This window comes from Hippocampus guttulatus, chromosome 23 (genome assembly GCF_054856545.1).
Source record: "Hippocampus guttulatus isolate MCC_2025c chromosome 23, RoL_Hgut_1.0, whole genome shotgun sequence".
Taxonomy (NCBI): domain Eukaryota; kingdom Metazoa; phylum Chordata; class Actinopteri; order Syngnathiformes; family Syngnathidae; genus Hippocampus; species Hippocampus guttulatus.
Genome location: NC_141283.1, coordinates 4,785,130 through 4,802,429, shown reverse-complemented (window position 1 = coordinate 4,802,429; position 17,300 = coordinate 4,785,130). Strand labels below are relative to the sequence as shown.

At 42.1% G+C, this 17,300-nt stretch overlaps 2 protein-coding genes and 1 long non-coding RNA gene across 4 annotated transcripts; 2 read left to right on the top strand and 1 right to left on the bottom strand.

Annotated features, from left to right (window-relative positions):
* The first annotated feature begins 1,699 nt into the window (after window positions 1-1,699).
* Window positions 1,700-7,985, top strand: LOC147185834 (transcription factor GATA-4-like). The gene is made up of 6 exons (XM_086104537.1): window positions 1,700-2,389; window positions 5,589-5,755; window positions 6,277-6,402; window positions 6,500-6,581; window positions 6,909-7,087; window positions 7,156-7,985. Exons 1-6 carry the CDS (start codon window positions 1,849-1,851, stop codon window positions 7,279-7,281), a joined length of 1,221 nt encoding a protein of 406 aa, XP_085960663.1. The 5' UTR covers window positions 1,700-1,848; the 3' UTR covers window positions 7,282-7,985.
* Window positions 5,852-7,266, bottom strand: LOC147185835 (uncharacterized). The gene is made up of 3 exons (XR_015099470.1): window positions 7,142-7,266; window positions 6,889-7,005; window positions 5,852-6,562 (listed from the first exon to the last, which is right to left on the bottom strand). It is a non-coding gene; the product is annotated as an uncharacterized LOC147185835 (long non-coding RNA).
* A 1,502-nt stretch (window positions 7,986-9,487) lies between the features above and the next one.
* LOC147185833 (squalene synthase-like) lies at window positions 9,488-15,983 on the top strand. 2 transcript variants are annotated; one of them, XM_086104214.1, is made up of 8 exons: window positions 9,488-9,719; window positions 11,296-11,399; window positions 12,619-12,802; window positions 12,986-13,114; window positions 13,398-13,589; window positions 13,839-14,015; window positions 14,091-14,243; window positions 14,438-15,983. In XM_086104214.1, the coding sequence occupies exons 1-8, from the start codon at window positions 9,621-9,623 to the stop codon at window positions 14,657-14,659; spliced, it is 1,260 nt and encodes a 419-aa protein (XP_085960340.1). In that variant the 5' UTR covers window positions 9,488-9,620; the 3' UTR covers window positions 14,660-15,983. The 2 variants fall into 2 exon arrangements, with proteins under 2 accessions (XP_085960340.1, XP_085960339.1); XM_086104213.1 differs by lacking the exon at window positions 9,488-9,719 and having other exon boundaries at window positions 10,708-11,399.
* Window positions 15,984-17,300: the final 1,317 nt, after the last annotated feature.

The following is a 17,300-nucleotide window of genomic DNA, read 5'->3' as shown; positions in this document are numbered from 1 at the left end:
CGGAATTTAATCTTTACGACACTTCGTCTCATTTTACTGCTGTCGTTGTTTTACACTTGTGTCACAGGAAAGAATTCAAAATGTTACTTAATACGCTGCCAGGGCTTGCCATAAATTCGTTCTCATGGCGGCAGATTATTAATAAGATTGACATTATTTCCTCTATGGTTCATTTTTGTTCTCTGTTATTATGGGAGTCATGACAACCATGCCGTAAACCGTCCCAACTCTTTGCATTGCACTTTTACACACATCGAAATGAATGACATTTTTTTAAACTACGTTGAGTAAAAGATGTACTACGATTGTACTCGTAAATTGGAGTAATTTGTGATTAGTCGAATTAATTGGGAAGGAGAAAGTTGGATTGAGACCCACAAGCATCTCCAGCTGACACCTTCTCAGTCATACTCAGCAAACTCATTGGAGAGCCTCTTGTCAAAACACGCGCGCACACACACACACACACACGCTTTCTTAGTGTGCTCTGGCCTGTGTCAGTGATACGACGTGGCATGTGCAAACACACAATGTACTGTACAGTAACAGAAAAACTCTTATTTTTGTAAACTTTTCACCCCCTTTCTTTCTATGCAGGTCAGGTTGTGTGAAAGTAGCACTGAGGAGAAGCTCCGATTGGAATCGCAAAGGCCTTCTCGTGTGGTAGGGGGGTGGAGGGGGGCGAGGAGGAGTATTTGTTTTCTTTAATTATTGGAGGACTCTTCAAGACTCCCGCAGACGGCCACACCTTAATATTATTAGCCAGCTTATCAGTGTGTATGCGCGGTTACACATTGATGACAGTTCCCCATTTCCAGGGAGGCACAATCTTGCTTTATTTGCGTCCATCTGCACTCTGTGGGCCGAGGATAGATAGATAGATAGATTGGACCAAACACATTTTATTTTTTAATTTACATTATTCTGTCTCACACCTTTAAAAAATTGAGGAGTCAAAATTAAAAACAACCGTCTCATGTTGATCATGAAGTCAATCGAAAGCACAGGCCGGTTTATTAGAAATGTATTTGAAGAAGATATGACAATGTAAATACTGGCAACATCATGTCTGACTGTAGCACTAATTTTAAAAAGATTTACAGTACGGCTTTATTGTTTGTTTGTTTTTTCAAAGGTGACTTTAATAACAGCGAGAGTCATCGTTGTGTTGTATTCAGGGTGGGGGGGGGGGGACGAAACAATATAAGATGTTTTGAAATGAACGTTTAGCATTTGAAAAAAAACATAGAACGGAAGTCAGTTGTTTTTGTCCTTGGTGGGGAAAAAATAACTAATTTATCATTTATCATCTCATTTTTGTATTTTGTGAGCTAAAAATAATATTACGAACACGCTGTTCGATTGAAATCGTGAATTATGTATTTATGACAATGAGGTGTCAATATTTTCCGTCAGTGTGAATTGTGCGACGTGGTCTCGACTAATTAATCGACATTTTCACCAACTTCTTACATTTTTCTTACATGCCACGTCCTAGATGAATCAAAATGACAATGCAACGTTGCAATTTGCACATGTTTTTGAGAGGGGCAAGGCCGAGAAAGAGAGAGCGCCAGAGATCTTGATCGAGGTAAGTCTTCCTTCACTCCTCCTCTTTTCTCTCCCTTCCCCAGTTCTTAATTTGATAAGATTCAATCGCACTGTGGTTGACCGGACAGCAGGAACAGCAGCTTCTCTCTTTTGCACGTAGACGTGATGTGCACGCTTTAAATCACATTCTACATAGTGGATATATATTTTTTAAAGTGAGATCATTATTTCTCGCACAAGTGCACCCAAATTCGCATTAATTCCGGCGAGTCGGATGTGCAGCTTCCAGGAGAGGATATGTACCAGGGAATCATGACCACCAACCACGGACATCCATCTTACGAGGCCGGCTTCCTCCACAACAGCTCGTCGGCCACGTCGCCGGTTTACGTGCCGACCACCCGGGTGGTCACGCAGATGATTCCCGGCCTGCCCTACCTCCAGTCACCCGGCGCGTCGCAGCCGGGCACGCCGGCGTCCAGCCACTCCGGCTGGGCTCAACCGGGCGTCGAGTCCTCGTACAACCACTCGTCGGTGTCCCCGCGGTTCAGCTTCTCCGCGAGCCCGCCTCTCTCCTCCGTCGGGGCGAAGGAGCAAGCGGCGGCGGCGGCGGCTGCCGCGGCGGCCGCCTCCTCGTACGGCAGCCCGCTGAGCATCTCTGCTAACGGGCGAGAGCACTACGGCGCCCGGGGGCTCGGCAGCTCCTACCACAGCCCTTACCCGGCGTATATGAGCACCAACGTGGGCGGAACGTGGTCTGCGTCGCCCTTCGAGAGTCCGGTGCTCCACGGCCTCCAGGCAGGTGCTCCAACTGGCGGGACGCGACATCCGAATATTGGTGAGCATGGATGGAAGCATGAAATGACTGTTTCATCGGCGCATTTATTTTTGGTGGAAGTTTTGTCGTCACAAAAAAGTGAAAAATGTTGATGGGTAAAAGAAAGTGCCAACGGTTATTTTCAGGAATACGATGCAAGAAAAAAAAGTCAAAAAGGCATGCATATATTTTAAATGGTCTTAATAAGGATTTAATTTGTACTTGTCACAAATTAAAACAAAACACGTTTTGCCCCCCCCGCCAAAAAGAAGAACACATGTAACGTAACATCTTAAAGTGTCCGTGCGTGGCATTTCTTTTATTTCAATTTTAACAGTACTGCACTCCAACTTAAACCCGATTCCCAAACGTGAGCGAGCTAAATTCTGCACAGGCCGAACGGCTACATTTTGATTGATATTGCCCTTTATGAAAACGTATAATATACCCTTTTTCCCCCCCAGAATACCGCACTTAAAAATAAATCACATGGTAGTTATTCACAGCATTATTTTTTTAAGAATTTGATTTATGACAATTATTACAAAATATTGCACTTTCTTATTTGCATTTAAAAAATTTCAATGAAGAACTTCATAACATGATTTTTAAGGTGCATTTAATATAGGGGAAAAATATGACATTTCGTTTCAAGTCCAGTATCTTAAACCAACAGTTCAAACTAAAGTATTCATTCGGATCTTAATGTCAACTGATTAATAATTTTTGCCACATAATTTAATTGATTTATTCAAGACTTTCCATCATGGACTGTACATTTAATGATACCTTCCCATTTTGGTAATACTCAGAGCCAACAAATTCTCTCTCACCACAAAACATGAATCGGGCCTATACTTTGTTTCTTCACGAGTCTCTATTTATTGTCGACGTTTTGTGTGTGATTTAAAATACAGTGTGGCAGCCATTAAATGATATCATTCTGGCATCGACTAATACGACTTCATGCTATATATGCCCGTCCAAAGGATTTAGTATTCACTGTGCTTTCTTTCAATCTTCCTCGTGGAACTGCGTTGTGTTCAAGAGATAAGAAAATTGATCCAATCTGACCTGTAACCTAATGGTTTCACTCACACGACACTCCTGAAATGGTCTCTTAAAAAAAAAATCACATCAATTTAAATCTGATTAAAGAAACAAAATCTGGAAAATTACGTTTTCGACAATACACCCCACTTTTTAAATTAGGACTGTAACTACACTGAAATTGTAATACGCATTTGGATAATTTCACGGTTGATTTTTTTTTCCTGCTTTCACCTTTGCCCTCGTCGGGTACTAAAAGTGTGTTTTTAAATGGACGGGCAAGATAAGGAGACACGCTGACATTTCTACATGACACATTAGCGCAACAAGTGTATTGTCTTGTGTTGATGTGTTGGCTACATTAGCTTCCGCACTCAAGGTTAGCTTCCTTTGCTTGTCTTTGTTTTGCTCTCAACCTTGGATGAGATCTCGCTGCATCACAAGATTAACAGTACAGCACGGTGAAAAAAAAAAGTTACTAGACATTAATTTGGATTTATGATGCTCATGTGTTCATCTACTGGGCCCCTATTAAAGTGCTTGTGCAGGTGGTCAGACCTCACGTTATCTGTGCGAGAAACGGCCTCGGACCCAGAGTCTTTAAATGCCTCTGTACGTAATGAAGCTTCTTTTGCGTCTCTATTTCGAGCCCGTTCTTTATCTTCTTGGAGGTAGGGGTGGGGGGGGGGGGTGCAGTCCGATAAGCAATGGGGCCTGCACCTCCTGCTGTTGCTGCTGCTGGTGCACACATCCACCGTATACACAAGCAAGGGTTGAAGGTTGATGCGTCTTTCTTCTAGAAGTTAATCTATATTTAAACACCCTCCCACTAAAAAAAAAATTGTTTTGGTTGCAAAAAATGTCAAGAGAATGACAAAAATGTAATCATCACAACAAAGATAAAAGTCCTTCACTGGTCACCACGGTGCTTAATTTTAAAATGTAATAAAAAAAAGAAAGAAAAGAAAGTTGCCATCCTAAATGCAACGGAACTCAAACCGATGAATGTGCATTTGTACGCCGTATGGTGGCAGTGAACGCAACTCATTTGACAACCAGCAGCAGTAACCTGTTCTTCAAAAAGAGTTTTCAAGCTGTTTATTGACAATCCCACTTGAACTTTACTGCCAAACTAAACATGAAACGTTTGTATTCACAAAATAGCCACTCAACTCTGCCTTCAGATAGTTTAACACACAATGCAAACCACCATAGATTGGCTAACAAATGGCGTCTATGCGCTGTTATATTTGTACACACGCTGCATCAACACAGACAATATAACAATGCTCACAAATATTCTTTATCGTCTACCAAACATGAAAATATTACTACAATTTACTGAGTCACTTCTAGTAGTTGTCAAATTCGTCTTCGTCTGTCTTCATGAATGTATTGCACTGCCTCCTTGTGGTCAAGTCACGCATACCTGAAGATGCAACAATGAACTAATTCTTTACTTTTTTAAATTGTTACGCTATGTTTCACAAAGTAAATATTACGTGCTACGTTCCTTCTTCAAACATATTACCACTTTTTTGGGGTGGTAAGGTTACAATGGTTAAATCACAGAACAATACAAAATAATGATGTTTGTTAAAAATTTGAATTTATTTTTAAGAACATTGTACAGGTATACTGTATTTACCATACACGGACTGGAAATACAAATTTTAAACAAACTGTTCAAATGCCAGGTGGTATTAAAAAAATGAGACCCATGTAAATAATTTCAAAACCAGCATTAATGTGACCTAATACATGTGTCACACCAATGAAAAACATGCCAACTTTTTGGAAGGGGAAGGAAAAATGAAATAATGCGGTTGTAAAAGTGTGCACACCCTCATCATCTGCGATGTGAATCAACTAATCACATTCAAACTCATGTTAAAAGGAAGTCTGGCATAAAATGGCCATCAATTGCCTCTGATTAACCTCAAATAAATATGAGCTGTTCTAGAAGGCTTTTTGTGACTTCTTGTTTGCCTTTCTAGCAGAACCCTGAAGGTTTTGCGAACACTGACTGCTATTCGGAACGCTGAATAATTCCTTCCACCTTCATGAAAGCCCCTATTATGGATTGTAATGTATGACAGTCATTCACAGTTGAAGATGGATACGTATCCTGTCACTCATTGTATGTGTGCCTGTCTTTGTGCGTCCACAGACCTTTTTGATGACTTCGCAGAGGGCCGAGAGTGCGTCAACTGTGGGGCCATGTCCACGCCGCTGTGGAGGCGGGACGGCACAGGCCACTACCTGTGCAATGCCTGCGGGCTTTACCACAAGATGAATGGCATCAACAGACCTCTAATCAAGCCCCAAAGGCGACTCGTGGGTGAAACGATTGCTTTATTTTTCTTGGCGCCAAATAACTGTTGGCGTAAGCAGTGAAAATGAACTTTGAACCATGCCATGTTTTTCATGGGGAACACATGAACACACACACATATATATATATATATATATATATATATATATATATATATATATATATATATATTATCTATGCTCAACTTAATTTTATTTATAAAACACTTTAAAAACAACCATCACTGTCTATGCAGTAAAAAATCATACAAAGCCAGGTACAACTATAAATGAATCATATAACAACAGTAAACACAATAAAACACCGAAACGATGCAGAGTCTTATGCTGGATCAAAAACAATAGATACAATGAAAAGGGCAGGGGTTTCGAAATTGAACTCTGTGGAACACCATACTGTATGGCAGTGGGGCAGAGCGGACGGAACTCAGAATGAAACCAAGACTGGTTCGCAGTGAGCCAAATAAGAGCCAAAAATCCGTTATCCACGCCGCTCATTTCCCACGTATGTCTGTGTCCTCCAGTCGGCCTCCCGGAGGGTGGGCCTGTCCTGCACCAACTGTCACACCACCACCACAACCCTTTGGCGACGAAATGCTGAGGGAGAGCCCGTGTGCAACGCCTGCGGCCTCTACATGAAACTGCATGGGGTAAAAAGAAAAATCTAAACCAAGAGAACATGCTACACGCATTTATTATGATGTTTGGATATAAATGGGCAGGGGAAATCACTTGCTTTTTCCACAGGTCCCGCGGCCTCTCGCCATGAAAAAAGAGGGCATCCAGACCCGCAAGCGCAAACCCAAGAACCTGAACAAGAGCCAAACTGGTTAGCTTCAAATGATGATTATTTCTATTAATTTGAATACCAGGGTAGCCCTTTTGAAGATAGTGAAGGCCTATATATAGTAGTTAAATTTGTTATACTGACGCCTGGTGAAAGCAAATGTCTGATCAGTGTTTTAAAATGTGGTGATTTTATCACGCATCGAAATGATCAAATTGCGGGATGCTGTGTTGCGGTGTGAAAGTTGCCACTATTCACACGTTGCTAAAAGGTTGAGTTTTTTTTCTCCCTTGCGGCTGATGTCCCATAAAAGAGTTTCCTACTGTATGTCATTGTTTGTACAACACACCTCCTTGTGGTGTACCACAGGGCCTCTAAACAACGAGGGGACTCCGATGACACCAAGCAGCACTCCCCGGGGCCCCGCCTCCTCTTCCTCTTCCTCCTCCTCCTCTTTGGGAACATCCTCCATGTCCGAGGAGGCCCGGCAGATAAAGACAGAACCGGACACTCTCAATTTATACGCACACAACGGCACACACACGCAGGTACAAACAAATTGAGCAGTTGTATTGATATTTAGTGCCATGTTTTTAATCTACCTTGTTGGCACCAGATCTCAGCTCTGCCCGCCTACATGACGGCTCAAGGCGGGACCCTCGCTCTGAAGATGCCCCCTGGGGGCCACGGAGGCTCTTCGGGCTCAAAAGCCGAGCCTTGGAACAACCTCATCCTAGCTTAGAAAGAAAAATGGGCGTGGACTGAAAGAGGCGGAGCGTCAAAGAGCCGCACTGTGACAAGGTTCTTCCAAGTGAGGAGTGTTTTCATTTGAGAACGGCGTTTTGACAGTTGATGGAAACACAAGGCTTCATGTCCAATTCAGTCGGTGACGCAATAAACAGGTCAGAGTTAAATTTCCAGGTCAGTATTGACGCATCTGCTCAGTCAACGTTGCACATACCGAATGTCATACGTTGAAAAGTTGCAACATTTCAGGGTAACTTTGGAATTTTTAGTCACAGGATATATTATCTTCAAACCCTTTAAAATGAAAGCTTTTTTTTTTTTTTTTAAATCATTGTGTCCGTTTGTGTATGTTTGGTTAAGAACCAAAAATTATGAGCAAACCATTGCGATTTTTTTAAAAGGGAATTTTTGGATGTCGAAATGACACAAAGTAACAAAACGAAATATCCAACGAATTTTGTAGATTTTGACCCAAAAGTTTCATGTGCTTAAATTTTGGGCTCTGTTTTCGTAGACAGCGCAAGCGGACTGACTAAGTTTTCTTTAATATACTATATTTTGGTGTGTCCCTAAGCGTGTTGTTGACGTTGATTTAAAAAAATGTTATGTTTTTTTTTTCTCTTGCAATTCAGAATTTTACGATGTTTTTTTTAAAATGTTTGTATTCTTTTCTTTTACCAGTAAAAGCAGATTTTACCATGCATTGTTTTTTTATGGCTAGGACGTTTCACAAAATAAACTAAACTTAACCCTTAATTTATAAATATTACTGCATATATTAATCTAGTAAATATTAGATTATTGCTATGATTGTTATCATTATTATTATTATGACAATCTGAAGTGCTACAGAAAAAAAAGGGCAGATTTGGAATCAGCGCAAATACTTTATCTAACACAGTTTACTTGCATCTCAGATAAAAATATTTTTTAAAAATGTGTTGACCAGTGTTATCAAACCAGCTGAAAGCAGGTCTAAGTTGTGGCGCAGGTGAAGTAATGTGATTTTTTAGTGGATTTGATCAAGGTGCAGGCAGACAGATTCGGCACAGTTATGGGATGCTTGATCGAGGGTGGAAGACGTCTAACTCCCGAAAATATCCAAAGAATGAAAACTCCACTCAAGTGCCCAATTGGACTTCGCGTTGCGCTAGACGTGCACCGGGCACGAAAACAGAGCCCTTTGTGTCATTGTCCACTCATTCCTCAAGCGAAAATTAGGTTCTCGCTTTCGGAATCCTGTTCTACGGTTGGATTTCTTTCCAACGGCACAACATCGCAACTGTAATCAGTTAATTGTCATGCAGCTCGGTAAACTCAAGGTCTCATTGTGTATAATGATTGTACAGTATTTTTTTTTTTGTGGCAAGTGTGTAAATGTGGTATACGATATTGCTGCATGTAATTAACCCCAAAGCGGCAACTTTTATCTACATGTATGTAAGGGCTCTCCACTCCAATTTCATATATATATATATATATATATATATATATATATATATATATATATATATATATATATGTATAAAATCACCATTTGGGCTATATTGGAAAAACCGAGAAGATGGATTTGGATGCACTCAATCGAGACTACCTATACTACCGTCTCTTTGTGGCTGCAATGTCAGACACAGCGGGTGACAATGAAAATGTGCTGAGTTGACATGTGGCGTCATTCATGTTTAATAAAGGCAAGGCGATCTCCAGTTTCAGTCAAGTCGTTGGTTTTCAACGTTTTCATTTCGATCCTAGTCGTTAGCATGTATGTAATGTAGGGCGGCACGGTGCTCGACTCGTTGGCATGTCCGCCTCACGGTGCAAAGGTGTCGGGTTCGATTCCAGCTCCGGCCTTCCTGTGTGGAGTTGGCATAAAGTTGTATTCAATTCAATTCAATACATGACATAGAAATTGAGATTGATATTCAAATATACAAACACATGGGCGTTCCGTTCACAAATGGACCAATCGCAGTCTCGTGTATAAAACGGTGTATAGTTCCAGCTGGTTTCATCTGCATTCAATGGTTTGCCAGAGGCTGGATTACATTTGAGGCGATGAATGAATAAAGAACCAATGGAAAGCCAAACTGCAGTGACGTGTCGGTAGGCGGGACATCACACCAGCCTCTCTGCTCGCTCATTGGTCACTGTCTCCTGAGCCCATGCGATGTCAGCCAATCGGAGTCGTGAGTCGATCTGGCCTCAGCCTCCAGACTGAAAGTGCACCCCAGTCTTCCTATATTGCTTCGAGTATCTTTATTTTTTATTTCTCGTGGATGGAGAACATCCACGAGCATTTTGTTACGCTTCCTAGTGTCCGATTAAGGAGGCAACATGGACGTCCTCAAATCTCTTGGCCACCCGGAAGAGATTTACAACCTCTTTAAATTTAAAATGGGAGGTTGTCGAGCCGTCATGCCCAAATTGGATTACGTAAGTAAAAATGGAACAAACATGTCATATAGCGAGACAAATAAGTGATCTTTCGTATCTTCTGCAAAATGTCGGGAGATATATTAATCAAGAGTTTTGGCCGCTAATCCCGCCGTTTTAACTCCAATGTCAACGCGGCAAGTATCAACGCGAATGACTTAACACGCGATCTTTTGATAAATGGATCATAATTAAATTCCAGAACCTTAGAGTACACGTATGACGTTGAGACCTGTCCGTAAATGGCATAAATTAAAAGCTGCTACCAGAGGAAGTGGCCACAGGTTTGCGTTGCTGACACTTGTCCGCCACTAGATGGCGAAAGAAACCACTGTTTTGTCAAATGTTATACAGTACCTGCACCCGAAACATTTTGCAGTTCTGTACTTTGCAAGTCAATAAATTGTGCAAAAACGTACCGAATTTTTGAACAGTTGTCACCAATTAAAATATATATGAATTAGCAACAAATGTCATTTAATTTCAGCCATAATAAGCAAGGTTGATTTAAAAATACAAATAAAATAATAAAAATGTGTCCAGATGAAAAAACTAAGGGCAGAAGCGAAACTTTTGAAATTAAATCGTCACACAATACCACCGTCCTGTAGATGTAAAATAAACCATTATATTTATTCATACCTAAATACTTGAATTCATGAAAGTGAACATTTTTACGTATCGTATTCTCAATACAGTTATGCACACCACTATTTCACTGTCTCACAACATTAAATCAATTCGAGACTGCCCCTTGATGGTATTTTGTCCCTAAAATTCAAAACAGTCTGACTTAATTTTCCGGTACTCACGCATGTGATCAGTACATTTGCAAACATTTTTTAAATTCGTGAATATTTTTTGTTCCTGACTAACTTCTGCTTCACTTTTCTGGCCATATATTATTAATATCGAGAAAATGAGTGGAAATGTAAATATTTATTTTGAAAATCAACTTCCATGTTCGCAGCCATTGTGAGAATGAATAACCAAAAAAACGTATTTTTAATTAATGGTGATACTTTGTGCAAAAGCATTGACAAGCCCTGTACAAGTGCGCGGAATTGTCTTACAAGTCGAGAGGACAAATGGACATTTCCAAGTTTATTGACACATTCAATATGGCGGCGACATTGACGACCGATTCACAGCCAAAGATGGCGTCTATTTGGCTCTAGCTTAGGAAGCTAGTGCCAAGGTTGCGGAGGAAGGCGGGACTCCACCGTGGTCCAACGTGTTGAGTCGAGTGCCCCTCTCCAAGGTTGGCTCCGGAGCTGTTCGCCCTCCACAGGCACGCCCGCGTCGAGCCGAGCAGCCGCGGCTTCTCGCTCGTCCACTCGGGCTACACCGACATCGCATGGCCGCCGGGGCGTGCTGCAAGTGTCCCATCTCGCTGGCCATATTCAAGCGCTCTCTATCGGTCGCGCCGCGGGGTCCGACGCCCGCCTGTCCCCGCTCGCTGCTGTCGGGCCGGAGGCTGGGCGAGCGGGGCCTGCGGGAGGCCGCCCGGGCGTCCAGCGCTCTGAGAGCGGCAGGCTTCGGTCGTCACGCGGCCTTGTGTTGTCTGTCGTGCCAGGAGTCCATGAGCCAGAGCCAGAGCCTGAGGACGTGTTACATATACCTGAACCAGACCAGCAGGAGCTTCGCTGCAGTCATTCAGGCCCTAGACGGCGACCTAAGGTGAGTCCGAGTCGAGGTACTGTACACAAACAAACGTGGTCTCCGCCCCCCACGGTTGTGTCCTCATGGTCTGTGTGCCTGTCGGGTTCCTTCAAAGAAGAAGCCAGGCCAACGCGTCGGGCTGCACGACTCTGGTCAAGATTAACACTCACGATAATTTTAATCAGTATTTTAATCACGATTATTCAAGGTATTACGAGAAGCAAATATATATTTCATTGACTTTATGCGACAGGTACAATGTTTTGTCTGAGGAGAGATTTATCTCGTTTTTAAGATCCACAAGTATATTCGCCGTTTTCACCTGTGTTTTTCAATAATGTCTGTGAATGAATCAGCACTTAGTATTTAGAAATAATCCGTTGTGCTTGTGCATTGTTGAATGTGGGTTAGTGCGTTTATTTCGAGACACTCGTCACGCAGCATATTCAGACAGAGGTTGCAAACGTTCACTTGTGGAAAGGCCCGTCCTTCTTCCGTCCACTAAGAGGCAGTGTTGTTGCCTTCATTGAACTGAAGCAAGTTTTCAGACATTTTTTTCGTTTAAACATTTGAAATTGAAAAAAAAGCTAGCCATGATATGATCTTCTCCCATGTTTTGAACACAAATCGGGAAACAAAGTATTTATATTTTGATTCACTCGAGATTGCTTTGCACTGAAGGCGTGCTTCTGTTGCTGTCTTCTACGCTCTTGCATCAACGGCCAAAGCAGCGACAATGGAAGAAGAGATTCTTGCAAACTATTTTTGGATCTGAAAAATCCGTGAAAATTGCAAATATATTTTTAGATCTGAAAAACACGTGAAAATTATTGATGTATTTGTGTGAAAAAAAATTGGAGTCAAATCTCCCCCCCATTACTTTGCTGCACTACTTGTAAATGGATGCTGCTTTTTATTTGCTTTGATCAGAGTGTGTCTTTGTAATTTTTGATGACAAAGGGACATCTCCGATGACAGGACAGGGTGGATTCATAAACATGAACGTTGGCTCAAGCGAACGAATCTGTGTGTCCTGAGACCAATTAGCATTCAGCAAATTTATTTTCCCCTTTGAAACGATTTGGGACGCCGAGTTGCAGCTTTTTTTTTGGTGTTATTAGTAAAGAGAAAATAACACTCTCTAGTTCAAATCAGTCACCCTTGTTACCCCCCCCCCCCCCCCCCCCCCTGCGCCTTCCTTCTAATGTTCTCGCTCACTGTCCCTTTCTTATTTTAGACACGCCGTGTGCATTTTCTACCTGGTGTTACGGGCATTGGACACGGTGGAGGACGATATGAGCATCCCCCTGGACAGGAAGGTTCCCATGCTGAACGATTTCCACACCTACCTGTACCAGGACACCTGGAGCTTCAGCGAGAGCCAGGAGAAAGACCGGCAAGTTCTGGAGGACTTCCCCACGGTCAGTAGCTTTTCAGTGAGGGATATCGATCGAATGGCCACTGCATTTTCGTGCCCTAGCAAAGATCAAGCTGCTTTGTTTTTACAGGTATTACCGATAACAATAAGTTTATGGTTGTAGTTTGTTGCGTTCTTACATTTTGTCGCATTTTGGCTAAATATTTGTCTGACCAACAATCGGCAGATATCTTTGGAGTTCCGAAACCTGGCTGAAGAGTACCGGGAAGTCATCTCAGACATCTGCCACCGGATGGGAGTCGGAATGGCCGAATTCCTAGAGAAGAAAGTGGGATCCATGAAAGAGTGGGACAAGGTGATCCTTGTACTTTTCTGGTACAACTCCCAGAACATCTTAAAGACCTTGTAAACTGATTTCAGATTTGTTTCGAAATACGTGATATGTTTGAAAGGTGTCCCTGAAAGGGTTAACATCAGCAGTTAACCGGCACAAATGTGACGTGGAGTCTTGCTAAGGAACGAGAAAAGACGTGCTTTTACTTCAGGGACTTGAAACAAATCTTTTACGTTTTGACATGATGCATTCTGCACACGGTTGCCAAATATTGAGCACAGCATGACCGCGTCTCTATTTGCAGTATTGCCACTATGTGGCAGGGCTGGTAGGCATAGGCCTGTCTCGCCTCTTCTCGGCGTCCCAGCTGGAGGAGCCGGAGGTGGGCTGGGACACGGACTTGGCCAACTCCATGGGCCTGTTCCTCCAGAAAACAAACATCATCCGAGACTATCTGGAGGACACAAAGGAGGGACGTGCCTTCTGGCCACAAGAGGTGGGAACATTTTCTCTTTATGTGTGTTGTTTGCATTGCATCACTTTTGTGAAGACCAAATAAGGGACATGAAAGAAGTCCTTAACTCATTCACTCCCAAAGACGTTTTTAAACGTCTTTTCAGATTTGGTCCACAATTCGCTGGAACTGAATGAGTTAAATATGTGCTCAGCAATAATTGTTCTCCTGCTTAGTAAAAATAAATAAATAAAATACATTGAATTTTTCTGAATGTTATATTCATACAAGGCGTGGAGCCAGTTTGCGGGTCGTCTGGAGGACTTGGCGCAGCCCGAGAAGCTGGAGTCAGCTCTATCGTGTCTCAACCTGCTGGTCACAGATGCTCTGCGCCATGTGCCGGACGTCATCGCCTACCTGGCCCGCCTGCGCAACCAGAGTGTGTTCAACTTTTGCGCTATCCCTCAGGTAAGGCGACTACTGATCATTTTTTCGATTTTAAATGAATGTTGGTTTAGCTGTTGCGATTCCTTTGTTGAACAGGTGATGGCGATAGCTACTCTGTCATCGTGCTACAACAACCCCCTGGTGTTCCAGGGCGTGGTGAAAATCCGAAAGGGACAGGCTGTCACTCTCATGATGGAGGCCACCAACATGCGAGCCGTGCAGAACATCATCAGCCAGTACAGCCAGGAGGTGGGCAACTTTTCTGTCTCCCGTTTTGAAATGTGGGGAGCGAAAGTAAAAATTAGTTCGGAAAATAACTCGAGTAAAGTTAAAAAAAAATGTTTTTTTTAATCAAATCCTACTCCAGTACAGTAACACAGTATGATTCATTGTCATTACGTCAACCAAACCACAATGTTCTAAGCTTGTGGTTTTCCATGCAGATTCTGCACAAGGTCTCGCTTTCGGACCCGTCACGGGACGAAACGCTACGTATCTTGGCGCTCATTCGGGAAAAATCTCAGGCGTCGGACGTGCCCGTCAGGACCCAACACCTGTCGCCCGTGTACCTGTCGGCCGCCATGCTGCTGGCGGCTGTCAGCTGGCAGTACCTGAGCGCCGCGGCGACGCAGGCGCAGGGTGCCGGCGACATGCAGGGACAGTAAATTTCTACAAAAGAACAATAAATCAGACTCAAGATAGCCTCTTCGCTGCCCTTGGAGGTTCACTTCTTCAGTAAATGGACACACCGCAAATAAGCACTTGGTCGCACGTTGCATGGAAGGCTGTTTGAGCATTTATTCAAAGTCCAGCTGAAGGCTCGCCGTACACCAAACAATGTGACCAAATACCTTTGAACTGGATTTACAATAATACAACATTTTATTTTTAATTTCACACGATTCTGTGGCTTATAAAGTGAAGTGTGGAGAGTCTGTGTCACCCAAAAATGAGAGAGTTCAGTCGGTGAATGGGCAATCACTGTCAAGAGTCTCTCAAATATCCTCATGATGTCCTTCATTTTTTTTGCCCGTTTTCTCTATTTGTATTATTATCATATATATATTTGCATTTTACCCCAGAGTGCACCACAAGGGAACAGACACACCCCAAATGACATCGAAATACAAATATACATTATAGAGGACGGGGACAAAAAAAACAACAAAAAAACAACAACCCCAGACTGTTGTAAGGGGAGCACAGTATGGATTTGAGAGAAAGACATCACACATAGACGACATCACACATAGACCCCCACAGGTGGAGGTGAGGAAGTGTTATGGCCATCAAGGTTCCACCACATCCCATCTACAGTTGCGCCATAATAGAAAAATGCAGCTGGATTGGAGGCTTAAGGAGGATTCAAAGTCTGTCGAATGAATGCTCAAACGGCTGCGCACAAGGTTTTACCTCTGCAGGCCCCCCTTTGGATTCCAGTGTTTACACACAATTTTGTGCGGTTGAATTCACCAGTATTTTGAAATCCCTGTTCATGGTTCTTCTTTCACCTTTTGGGGGAGCTAAACCATGCCTGAAAACTGTCCAAAAAAGGCAAAATGGTCACAGCATCCATGAAAAAAGTCAAGTACACTCATGCCTCAAATTGAGCAGGACAGTGAGCGTTTTGTGGTTTATTCCTCCTTGGCAAGCTAAGCTGCTTCTTAATTTTTTTTCCCTTCCCTCTGGTGTCATTCTTGAGGCGTGAGAAAAAAAAACAATGAGCCTCTAACACCACTTTTACCAATGGACTCAAAATTGGGTGGACAGCTCTGTCCAAAACAGTATTGAAAGAAAAGGCGCAAGGACTCATGCATGCAATCGAACAGCAAGTTTTGGTTGAAAGCAGCCATTTTGGACAAAGTTGTTGAATTTGCTTTCAGGTTGTAGTTCTTACTTTGCTCCAATTAAGTTTGCATATGTGACACTGAAGCTAAAAAAATATTGTGTATGTTTCGAACACTTGTAGAAATATGTTTATAATTTTGAGGTGTTTTGTTTTTTTTGACCATGTTTAGTAAGGCGTTTTTAGCCGAAAGAAACGACATAGTATAGTAAGGCGGTTTTTTGCCCGAAAAAAACGACATAGTATAGTAAGGCATTTTTAGCCCGAAAAAAACGACATAATATAGTGAGGCGTTTTTAGCCGAAAAAAACGACATAATATAGTAAGGCGTTTTTAGCCCAAAAAAATGACATAGTATAGTAAGGCGTTTTTAGCCCGAAAAAAAACGACATAGTATAGTAAGGCGTTTTTAGCCCAAAAAAAGACAGTATAGTAAGGCGTTTTTAGCCCGAAAAAAATCGACATAGTATCGTAAGGCGTTTTTAGCCCAAAAAAACGACAGTATAGTAAGGCGTTTTTAGCCCGAAAAAAATCGACATAGTATCGTAAGGCGTTTTTTGCCCGGAAAAAACGACATAGTATAGTAAGGCGTTTTTTGCCCGAAAAAACGACATAGTATAGTAAGGCGTTTTTAGCCGAAAAAAACGACATAGTATAGTATGGCGTTTTTAGCCCGAAAAAAACGACATAGTATAGTAAGGCGTTTTTAGCCCGAAAAAAACGACCATGTGTAAAAAGGCGTTTTTAGCCCGAAAAAAACTACATAGTATAGTATGGCGTTTTTAGCCGAAAAAAACGACATAGTATAGTAAGGCGTTTTTAGCCGCAAAAAAACAGCCATGTATAGTAAGGCGTTTTTAGCCCGAAAAAAACGACATAGTATAGTAAGGCGTTTTTAGCCCAAAAAAAGACAGTATAGTAAGGCGTTTTTAGCCCGAAAAAAATCGACATAGTATCGTAAGGCGTTTTTAGCCCAAAAAAACGACAGTATAGTAAGGCGTTTTTAGCCCGAAAAAAATCGACATAGTATCGTAAGGCGTTTTTTGCCCGGAAAAAACGACATAGTATAGTAAGGCGTTTTTAGCCCAAAAAAAGACAGTATAGTAAGGCGTTTTTAGCCCGAAAAAAATCGACATAGTATCGTAAGGCGTTTTTAGCCCAAAAAAACGACAGTATAGTAAGGCGTTTTTAGCCCGAAAAAAATCGACATAGTATCGTAAGGCGTTTTTTGCCCGGAAAAAACGACATAGTATAGTAAGGCGTTTTTAGCCCAAAAAAAGACAGTATAGTAAGGCGTTTTTAGCCCGAAAAAAATCGACATAGTATCGTAAGGCGTTTTTAGCCCAAAAAAACGACAGTATAGTAAGGCGTTTTTAGCCCGAAAAAAATCGACATAGTATCGTAAGGCGTTTTTTGCCCGGAAAAAACGACATAGTATAGTAAGGCGTTTTTTGCCCGAA

What these genes read in the sequence shown, in the direction of transcription:
- LOC147185833 (XM_086104213.1), top strand. Translation starts at nt 11,077, where the DNA reads ATGGCCGCCGGGGCGTGCTGCAAGTGTCCCATCTCGCTGGCCATATTC. An exon ending in CCATGAAAGAGTGGGACAAG is followed by an intron (nt 13,115 to 13,397) that starts GTGATCCTTGTA and finishes CTCTATTTGCAG; the next exon opens with TATTGCCACTATGTGGCAGG. An exon ending in GTGCCTTCTGGCCACAAGAG is followed by an intron (nt 13,590 to 13,838) that starts GTGGGAACATTT and finishes TATTCATACAAG; the next exon opens with GCGTGGAGCCAGTTTGCGGG.
- LOC147185834 (XM_086104537.1), top strand. Translation starts at nt 1,849, where the DNA reads ATGTACCAGGGAATCATGACCACCAACCACGGACATCCATCTTACGAG. An exon ending in GACGCGACATCCGAATATTG is followed by an intron (nt 2,390 to 5,588) that starts GTGAGCATGGAT and finishes GTGCGTCCACAG; the next exon opens with ACCTTTTTGATGACTTCGCA. An exon ending in CCTGAACAAGAGCCAAACTG is followed by an intron (nt 6,582 to 6,908) that starts GTTAGCTTCAAA and finishes GGTGTACCACAG; the next exon opens with GGCCTCTAAACAACGAGGGG.